Here is a 10,942-nt window from a genome sequence, read left to right on the forward strand (position 1 = left end):
GAATCACTTCGGCTTATACTCGGTTCGACACAAGCAACCATTGTCAACTGTTGCGACGGGCACTTATGTTCATGTTCCGTTACATATTTTAGCGACGGCAATAAATCAAATTTTTCATTCGTCTCGGCTCGCTGCTTTCGATTTTTCAAGAGGTTTTTTTTTCGTCGATCGACGCACGACATCTCAAAGTATTCAACGATCGTTTAGTTCTGAAGCGCTTCACACTCAAAAGGTTAAGTGCTGTTTCTTGGATAGACAGATTGATCTCACTTACTATGTTCGGAGCGAGTCCAGGCGGTAGTTTCACTTCAACGTCTTGCATTGCTCTACACTTCGACCATATCCTGCAAGAAAAATGGCACAATGTAGTGAGTGATTGGAAAAATTGTAACGGAACAAGATAAATTCTTCACGTAACTCTTAGCCGAGACTTACACATCTGTAAATTCATTTACAAGTGCATAAGACTCGCTACGACTAGCATATATATATATGTGTGTGTGTGTGTGTGTGTGTGTGTGTCTCTCAATCTTATACTTTAATTATATTTTATTTGTTTCTTTTTTCACCTTCTGGAACTGTATACAAGACAACCAAAGAGAACTCCGATGCCGATGATGCTGGTGATACATATTATGAGCCATGCTGCAAAGGACGGTCCTGTTACATAAGGAAATTGTGTACTTGCTAATATATTTATTATACCTATGTATATTTTATCAAGATCAATATAATTATAAATATATTACTTAACATATCTTAAGAAAGAAATATATTTCTTGAGAAATCTTTCTTAATATATGGTTGAATACCAAAAGAACCAATATGTAAATACTTCAAGTTCATTACTCAACCCTTTGAATGCATATACGTGCTTAGATTTCGCTATGAAGAGTTCTCAAGAAGTCATTTACATATTCAGTTTATTAGCAATGATTTCAGTCGTAGATTTTATTGCTTAAAATGGTAGAACATTAATTTTGATTTCTGTTCTATTTGATATCATCGTCAGACGAAACGTTTTCCTTGACTTCCGGCCACACAGAACACTTTTGCGCTGCATCGCATTCAAAGGATTAATTAGATGATCTAAGAAATGACGTCAATCTTAATAATCTATTTTCTTTTAGAGAATAAAACGAATACACACCGTCGGAATGACAGTCCAAACCTACTGCACTAGACCAGGGCCCTTTCAACAGCGTTTCATTAACGACGTTAACAGCTCTGACACGGAAGAAATAGAATGGCTTCTGCGGATCGTCGACATCCTTGCAGTTAGGTATAGATAGTTGTATCTCTACAATACGAACAATGATATTCAAATAAACACTTATTCATATGAAAGTACATTCTCTTACAAAGACAGACTGAATCATATCATGATTCAAAAACATGTTAGAGATTTATAGCTAACAAAGAAAGCTGATGACACGCGACTCACCAATCCTTTCTTTCAAGCTATAAAGTAGCGAGCGTTATGCGAGATCAAAGATAATAGTTTTAGACATTTTTTCAGCGTTTCAACAGTAACGCAAGTTACAATTGTATACAAAGTGTCAGACACATAATTCTTTATACAATTAACGTGGCAGTCCATTATAATTGAGGATTTTTTTCACAAGACAAACAGCACGAAATGAAATAGAGTTTCTTTGTAATGAATAAGAAACATACCTCTAAACTTATAGTTAAATGCATAGTTCAACTGTCTCATATTCGCAAAAGATTAAAAGAATCCGTGAGTCACAAGTCAGTTCTTCCTCTTAGTTCTATAAGTCACCTGATGCGTTGGTGCGTTGAATGTGATTGTTGTCGTGCAGTAGTATCTCGTAATAATGCACCGGACCTCCGCTGTTCTTTGGTGGACTCCACTTAAGGATAGTCTCGCTGCCGTTCGTGAAGTACGAATAAGGCTTGTTTATCTTGCCAGGCACGCCGATCTCTGTGAGCTGCACTACCGATGTTAGGTTACTGCATGATATAGTGCAGGCGCGAACGGAGATGTTGTATATGGTGTACGGGTCCAGATTCGTCAGTTCGATACTGAGTTCCTCAACTCTTAACTGTTTTTGACCGTTGTTGTATTGCACCTCGTAGTATCGCAGTACACCGTTCATCTCCTTAGGTTGTTTCCATTGGAGACTGATCGTTGTATTTGTCACGTTCACAACTTGCAGGTCTTGCGGCGGGGTGCTAGGCGCGTCCTCGAGAGTGGTGTTGTACAGAACATCACTGCTAGTACCCTCGCCGAACTTAGTCAAGACTGTGACGTATAACATGTATGTGGTATACGGCTGTAGCTCGCGAGCGGTACCGTGTATCGTATGCGGTCCGGCCACGATAGTAATATTCTTCTTGGTGTTTTCTTGACATTGCAGCTTGTACGGCGATACGATAGGACAGTAATAGATGTTGAAGCCGTCGATGATGCCGACACGATCCGAACAGTCCAACTTCCAACCGACTTCAATGGATCTCGAACCGATGCTGTTGATCCATACGTCTTTCATTTTACTAGTCACTTTATTATGTATCACCGTACACGAAGCCCACACCATGCCGCTACTAATCTGCTCGGTGTTCGTGGAGATCGCGAATTGATATACCTTGGACGGATTAGACACAGTTACGTTGTACATGGTAGTGTTTTTCGGCACGTGTACCCAATCCAAATAACCCTGCAACCAACAAATTGCTTAAATATACGCGCGTATCTGTCGAATGAAGTAATACTCTAGAGTGTAATTAGAAGAAAAATACATACAGTACATTGGTAAGGACGATCACGTGTGTCTTCGCACCAGTAGATCGTGTAATTCTTGATGTTCTTCACGACTGGCGGCTTCCAAGACAACTCGTACAGAGTCTCGTTGTAAGCAATTTTTGTAAAGGCATTCGGTTCAAGTGAGGAGACTAAAATTTCATGATGATTATATTTCACCGTTACTTTGTATCTTATTGACTTTTAATCTTTGTTTTCTTTTTGTTGTACTCACTTTCGGTTTGAGTTGGTACGATTAGTTCGGAGCGACCGTTGCTGGGGCCTACTTCATTTCTTGACGCGACCCTGAATAAATATTTGCTGTCTGTTGTGATGGTGTACTTGATAAACGCGACGGTGGAATTTTTATTTTTGAAATATGGACTATTGATGCCGTTCTTCTCTACGTGATCGACCTCGTACATAAAGTTCTCCCCGTTTTCGTGGTTCTGAGGTATCCTTTGCCAGTACAAGAACACGTCCCTGCTCTTGTCATCGATTTCTGTGATCTCAAAGCTACCGATGTCAGTTCGCGGCGGATAACTCGGCGCTGAAGTCGAAGAAGCGATAATTCAATCATACGACAAGAGAGGACAGAGTGGATTTATAATTGTATTATAAAGCAATTATGATTTTATTTTGCTCACAAATGTGACAAAAGATAATGAAAGATGGATTCTCATGCCGACTCAAAATACACTTACTGCTTGACGCTGTTCTGAACTTAATAATACCGGGTTTGCTCCACATATGTTCTACATCTGGAGCTGAAGCGCTCTTCAAAAGAATGCGGACATCAAACTCGCAGAAGCCACAATTTAGATCGGTAAAGTTGTAATCTTTGTGTTCCTCACGAATCTTGTCAGTAATATTGATAACCTGCGGACAACATGTGATAATCGTTATCGTGGACAGTTTTATATAAAATTCCAGTATCACAGAATTGTCATTGACAAAATACAAAAGCGCCGTTTATGATATAAAGTTCGTGTCTTACCGTCCAAGTAGCATTTTTGCTATTGCTATGTAATTGATTCTGATACATAATTCTGTGATGCACGCCGACTGGAAGGTTTTGTAATGGGAAGGGCAGACTCCATATTAGCCTCGCGCCGTTCAGCGTTATATTGGTTATATGCAACGCCGTTGGGCTGTGTGGAATAACTGAAGCAGCGATATAACATTGTTAATGAATGCCACACATTTCGTATAGGCAGATTGTAAAAGGATTGGACACTTTCCAAAATTGATCGTATGCGGTGACAAGCGAGACGCGAATCGAGCATTTGCGAAATTACAAAAATAGCACACAGTGGCACAGATCATTTTACAAATTGGTCTTGATAATGTATACGCATGCGACCAAATTGTTGATACATTTTTGGAACAGTTAAATTCGTGAACTCACTTGTACACTCACACATGTGGTGACGTGACATATTTTCCACACATTTAATTTAAATATATATTATTTAATTTGTATACTCTATAATTAAACTTCTATTCTAATTTTATCTTTTCACACTAGTAATAAAGAGAGCATGCCTATATATAAGATTTACATACCGTTCGAGAAATGATCTACTTTATACATGAAGCTGGTGTTCTCGAAAGGATTGTACGCGAACAATATAAAGGTGTACGTCTCATATGGTTGTCTGTAAATGGGATTGGTCTTCGTGTCCCAATAGCACGAATTTTTATCGGTCGGGGCAATAATTTGTCTTGCATCAGCTTTGCTTGTTTCGTTTATATCTTTCGGACAAGGAAATAGTTTCCGGCTACGTTTGCCAGGCAATGTAAAGGTCAGGTTGTACGTGGTTTTCACAAAATTCTGCACTGGTTTCCACGAGCAACGCAGATTCTCCCAATTATTGGACACACAATGGAAGTTTTCCGGTTTTGAAGGTCTGTCTGTAAGGAACAAAACAAATAAGACAAATTAAATAAAATACAATGCATAAAGAAAAAGATATCAATTACTTTAAATTCATTACACAAGAAAAAATTACTTGATATTCCAAAAACTATAATCTGCTGAACGTAGGTAAATAGCAGGTATGCTAAATATAATTTTATATTGTATATAGCATGTCTGCAGCATTGTTATTTTCCGCATAAAAGTAACATACAGTTCTACGGAATGAGAAATGTGTACGCAACGAATAACTTTTAACAGTCTCCCTTTTCTAGTTATCTTTATTGCTCATGATAATAAAACGACTTCTAAGACGCATTATATCAAACGATTCACTCATGATTCTAGCGAAAAGGGAATCAATGCGCAATGTTGTCTCCGTAGAACGTCGTTGTGCTGATAAGAATGAACTTGTGGACTGGTTACTGTACCAGTAGAAAGTTCATATTTCACATATGCGCAACGATTCTCAAATGTACAATATTTATTCAGCCTGTATAGTGTTGAATAATGCACCATATATTTTCTATACGATGAAGTGAAAAGTAAACGTGCATGCAGCGGACAATTTATACAACATAACATATGCATACAATCGGGTATTATGTGCGGACTCGATGACGACTTACGTCCAATCGCAACTTCGTTGAGACAAACTGCTACGTTATGTTCGTCATTGTCGTCTACACGTAAGCCGCAAGTATAAAGATTTTTGGAGGGCTCCGGATTTCGTATCTCCAGCAATATCGCCGTTTCGTTGATTATGGTGATGTACTTTTTGTCTACGAAGTCAAATTCACGTAAGAAATAGAGATCCGCGGAGGTTTTGCCCGGGTACTTTTCACGTACGCGTTCCGGGTCTAATATACACATGATCCTCAGCGGTTTCGTGCCATACTCGATGTTAATGTCACCATACGGTCTAGTCACTGCAAAGAATAGTAATATTATAACAAACGATAGTAACGATAGTAACAATAGTAATGACAAAAACTATACAAAATAAAACGCATTGTGTAGTCCAATAAAAATACTGATTATTATAAGATATACACCGATGCTCTCCCTCTGAAATATTTTCGTAAATAAGTGGGCAAAGTCTACAAATGATACGACATGGAAGAACAGGATAGTTGCGCGCGTGGTATACCCTCCAATTTCGACGTGAACTGTACCGCTGGCGCATTAAATATAGATACATGCATTTAGCTCAACAATTCCAAAAGGAGAGATAAGACGTATGTTTTATTTATAATTGTAGCACACACCAAGCAGGACGCGTACGCGCGCGAACAAGGGCCCGGGGCTTTTACGTTATGCAACAGATGTGTGTAGCGGCTTAAGGAAAAAGTGCTGTTGTTAACAATTCTTTCTTCGCGACAATCACTAAAATGTAACATGTGTATATGCGCGTGTACGCGTATTTAAACAAGTGTCACCGAGTATTGAGGTCAAGTTCTTAAAAATTGTACATGCATATATATATATATATATATATATATATATATATATATATATCTCACAGAGAAACGTACCTCCCGGTGTTGACAGACCCTGTCCACAGGGTAGTTTACTTATGGGTGTGCGCGTATCTATATCCAAGTCATCTATAAAGTCTACGTGATCCGCGTAAACTGTTATACGCATCATAAAGAAGAGAATGCAAATGAAACAGAAAAATATTCGTGGCAAGTCGATACCCCATCGGTAATCGTGTCTCCAGAGATTTTGTGGCCGGAACACGCGGTGATAGCAGCTCCCTGCTATCGAGTAAACTGACGAAAATAGATGTGAGAATATCCTCGCGTCGCACTCTCGTCTAGGACTGCGACTTCGGTGGTGCTTCATTGTACTGTAATTGTACGCGGGACAATCGTGTTCCTGGCTCGGCGAGCATCGATCAGTCGTCGAAAAGGCACTAGAAGACGGCAAGGCGTTCCACGACAGGCGAGCCGCGTTCTCCAGCTCGCTTCCTAGCGTAACGAGTACGTCGTCGTCCTTTCCCGACGAAACGGTCCTGCTGAATGCACCGTCGCCGTTGCATTTTATATAACTGTTGCAGGCGACGGGCGACTTCAGCGACATGACATCCAACGCAGATTGGCATTCGACATGTCTCGTTGTTGAGTTCCTTTGCCTACGCGATAGGTTCATTTCCTCAGGCACTCGTGTCGGACGTACATTGATCGAAGAGAACATCGTGCGCTCTTATCACTGAAAAATAAATAGATTCAGTACAGAATTTCGAGATTTGTGTTAACTCGGAGTGACAGGATTACGTTATTAAATTAATTATTTCTTAAACGCTCTCTTTCTCTCTCTCTCTCTCTCTCTCTTTCTCTCGTTTTCTTACATTAAATTCTAAGTATTATTGGCACACGTTATGTAATTTGTATTATTAAAATCGGAAGGAATTTAATGGCGGTTCGTTCCGAGTGAATATTAACGAGATTCCGCTAAAGTGGCCAAATATTCAGTTTTTACCGGGACAGGCCTGACTTTTCGTCCTTCGTTTCGGATCTTTTCGACTCAGAACGTCGATTTGTCCCAAATTCGGCCAGTTCCCAAAACTGTCCAGCTTTATCCCGGTTCAGAGGACTTTTAAAATATTTTTGGCAAAGAAAGATTTTCAAGAGAGCGAAAATTCGCAGCCCTGATAAATACACACAGTGTCTATGCCTCTTTAAGGCATTGTTTAAAAAATTTTGAGTAAGAAAAACAAAAGTTTTATCTAAGCAAAAGTTTCTATTTTTACTGAAAAACATTTTTCATATGTCTATAAATAATATATTTTCTCGTTTGTGTATATACAATTTTCAGTGACCTCCCCCCTTCCACACATTTATGAAATGTCCCGGATTTGAGACTGAGAAATCTGAACACTTTAGATCTTTAGGTCGCACGAAAACGATGGGATATCGTACGATCCGAATTCGCTCGGGAAGTTCAAGCTATGAAGAATTAAAACGACGAATGTGGGTTACGCTCGTTATCCTACGGAATTGAACGAGACGTGAGAAGACAGCGGGATGTGAACCGTGACCAGGCTAGGGCACAACTGATCTGCCGAGAGTGGTCTAGGAAACGTACGCGTGTACATACTATGTGGACGTAAGTCGCGGGGAAGAACGCATCGTTTATAAGTGAATTTGAGGTCGTGACACGCGGAGTAGTTACTTTTTACGGAGGCGCTGCAGCTTCCAATAACTCGTAAACTATATTTTGTTATCATGACGATAACATAAACTCAACTTCACACAACGGTCAATAATGTTTCTCTTTATGTCGAAGAGAGAGAGAGAGAGAGAGAGAGAGAGAGAGAGAGAGAGAGAGCAACTCATCTTCTCGTCTCTCCTCAATGCACATTCAAGAAATAACATTGGTAATTTCAGCGGATACGTCTAATTATAATGATAAATATGTTATAAAGATAAGTGCTGAGTGCGTGTAAATTCGACGGTCCCGAGTTCGTATCGTTGCGAAATAAATTATTCATGACGCTTCTCTTTGTTGCGTAACGATCCGATAGCGAAGTAAGATTTTCGCGAACGTGCCGAACGGCGTTTTACGCAGATGTATCATTACTCGCGCGAGCACAACAGGAAAATCCAACGCGATTTCTTTCGAACTTAGAATCGTTTCCTTCCGTACAGGCATGATAATTTCATGGAATATCTCCGCGAGCATTTAGCAGCGGCACAAACGATCAGTCTTTCTCCAGGTACTACGTCACGGCGCTTCGTGAGCTAGAATTACGCAACACACACATTTCGGAGCATTCCGGCGGGAGATACAGAATACATAAAAAAAAAAAGTAAAAGTACACGGAAAAAAAACAGTACACTGAGAGAAAAAAATACTTAATCTAACTGTATATATATATAATTATAGTTATTTTTAACCGTTATTTTAATTATTTTCGAGGTGTTCTGGAATAATCTTCTCTCTCGAAGTTCTGGTGGAGGCATAGTACGAATTAAGGTGAATATAAAAGTTCTACACCGTTTTATGATATTCGCAATAATTATCGAGATATTAAAAGAAAATTAAAGAAGATTTGTGAATAATCACGCGAGAGATATGGTAGATGAGTTGTAATAGCGACGTCTGCCATCGTGCTTTGTCAAATTGAGCGAAAAAGTTCTCAACTATTCTCCTGATAACTTTGTAGATTTTTAACTATTAATCAAAGAAAAGATCGGCGGATGATCGATAATATATTAGTGTTATCTAATTAACAATTTTTATCCGTCTACCTATATTAATTTATCTATATTAATAACTTATATAATTAATCCGTAGTATGTCTCTACGAGAGCTTTGAAGGTTCTTTTGACACATCCTGTATATGTATATATATTTTTTTGTTTTAAAAACTGAAATATCCATACTTAAAGTCAAAATAATAATATATAAATATATAAAAGTATAATATATAAACATATAAATATATAAAACAATAAGAATATTCAGGATTAGGTATGCATATAGATATTAGTGCTTTTACCTCAATAACAGTAAAAAAAAATAAGTCGCGAAGAGGCTTGCTAGCGAGCCAAATATGGAAGTCAACATGCGCAAAGATTGATCTTATTTCCAATACAAGTTGTCGAGGCAGGACGTTACAATAATCTTCGCGACACTTCAAGACGTCTTTTGTTTAAAAGATGTTACAAAATATTTCCTTGCGCGAGCTCCGTCCTAAACAAATCCGTTCTAAATTATAAGATAAACTTAGGAGAAGCACGATCTGCACTTCGAGAAAAAGAGGAAGTGACGCGCGGTTTCTCGTGATAAAACTCACCAAATTAATCATCAGGCTAATAATGTATGCGTTTAAACCCAATTCAAAACGCTTTAATCTGATAAAGTAAAACGCAAAACTGTCCAAATAATGTACCTGCGAATACGTATAAAAAAGGAACGACGATAAATAATTTATCCAATAAAAGCGATTACTTGGTGAGACCGAGAGATTTTTTGTTAAACACACACAGATAGTGTTTAACCAAAAATAAAAATAAGATAAAAATAAAAGCAGAAGGAAAATCTTGGAACGAATCGTGGAAAAAACAAGAAAATTAATTAAATTAATGATATTGAGTAACTTGCCAATAAGGTCATCAAAAAAGTCACGTAAATATAAAAATTGCCACGATATTGTCCAGAAGACAATGAGAGGAGCCCAAGCCTGTTTAAAGGATTCAGTCCTTAAGACTAACCGAAGATCGAGCGAGTCAGACGGTAATAAATATTCTCGACTGCCTACGAAAGAAACAGAAGCACAACATAGCGAATTTGAAACTACAAACAAATCCTCTCGACGATCGCGGACAATAAATATTGTTCAATATCCAAGAGAGAGAGTTTCGGTAAATACTCCTGGCGAAGTCAATACGTTTGATCACCGTCGATCGATTATCGACAGTTCCCGCGACAAGAGATATGTTTGTAAATAAACGGATTCGCGTCGGGCATCTTCACATTCTTCTGACATGGAATTGTAATCGGCCTTTGAGCTGCGATTCGTGTTCATTACATGATGAGATGAAATACATGGGAATTTGTTTGTTATAAAGTTTATTTCTACAAAATAAAATTTATTTACGGCAAAAGGCAATTTCAGTTTGCACGACTGAATGGGGACACAAAATTCGTGTGTCGAGAAACAATATCTGTGTTAATGGGACCGTAAATGTTCGTCTGAACATTCAGCTGCATTAAAACTCGATCGAAATCATTGAGAGCAATTGACTGTGTCAGTACACGGAAATAAATAATTTTGCTCTTTTAGCAAAAACGTCGTTGCTACTGCATATTCGTAGTGACATCAAAAAAATTTTTGTATAACTGACTGTTGACGTAACTGACATCAAAAAAAATTTGTTGACATAATCAGAGCAGAAGTAGTTTCATTGCCAGGATAGAAAAAGTTGAATGTATTTGTCCTAAATATCACGTTAATTTGCTGTCGATACAAAATAATGTATTCTTAGCAAAGGACCCCGCACAAAACGTATGGAAAATGGTTTTCGGTCAAATTGGCTGAAATTTCACTATGTTATAGTTTTCGCCATGCTGATAAAAAGTTATCATTGCACCAAGTCCCAAAAGTCAATATTTTCCAAGATATAAAGGATCAAAGTAGTGAAATATGGTCATCCGCAGTAGTAAGACGTATAAGTGGTATAAGTTATAAGTACAAGTACATTGATATTTATTCACGAAATAAATAAAAATCGATTTATATATATATATAT

At 38.1% G+C, this 10,942-nt stretch overlaps 1 protein-coding gene across 6 annotated transcripts in view; it reads right to left on the bottom strand.

The window, feature by feature from the left end:
* Positions 1-10,942, bottom strand: part of LOC116849327 — a 29,319-nt gene that overhangs the window by 3,007 nt on the left and 15,370 nt on the right. The window contains exons 1-13 of one of the 6 annotated variants that reach the window (XM_032826369.1): positions 9,487-9,587; positions 9,190-9,383; positions 6,218-6,896; positions 5,312-5,611; positions 4,331-4,678; positions 3,762-3,928; positions 3,469-3,643; positions 3,000-3,314; positions 2,768-2,916; positions 1,784-2,681; positions 1,151-1,300; positions 570-660; positions 275-344 (exon numbers count right to left, since the gene is read on the bottom strand). In XM_032826369.1, coding sequence (XP_032682260.1) covers positions 275-344; positions 570-660; positions 1,151-1,300; positions 1,784-2,681; positions 2,768-2,916; positions 3,000-3,314; positions 3,469-3,643; positions 3,762-3,928; positions 4,331-4,678; positions 5,312-5,611; positions 6,218-6,881 — 3,327 coding nt within the window. In that variant the 5' untranslated portion in view covers positions 6,882-6,896; positions 9,190-9,383; positions 9,487-9,587. Of the gene's footprint in view, positions 1-274; positions 345-569; positions 661-1,150; positions 1,301-1,783; positions 2,682-2,767; positions 2,917-2,999; positions 3,315-3,468; positions 3,644-3,761; positions 3,929-4,330; positions 4,679-5,311; positions 5,612-6,217; positions 6,897-9,189; positions 9,384-9,486; positions 9,588-9,794; positions 10,033-10,942 lie in introns of those variants that run through there. The other 5 variants (XM_032826386.1, XM_032826394.1, XM_032826408.1 and 2 more) reach the window with 5 other exon arrangements.

This window comes from Odontomachus brunneus, unplaced genomic scaffold (genome assembly GCF_010583005.1).
Source record: "Odontomachus brunneus isolate Ranch 3 - 2012 unplaced genomic scaffold, Obru_v1 Obru_scaffold_005, whole genome shotgun sequence".
Classification (NCBI taxonomy): Eukaryota; Metazoa; Arthropoda; class Insecta; order Hymenoptera; family Formicidae; genus Odontomachus; species Odontomachus brunneus.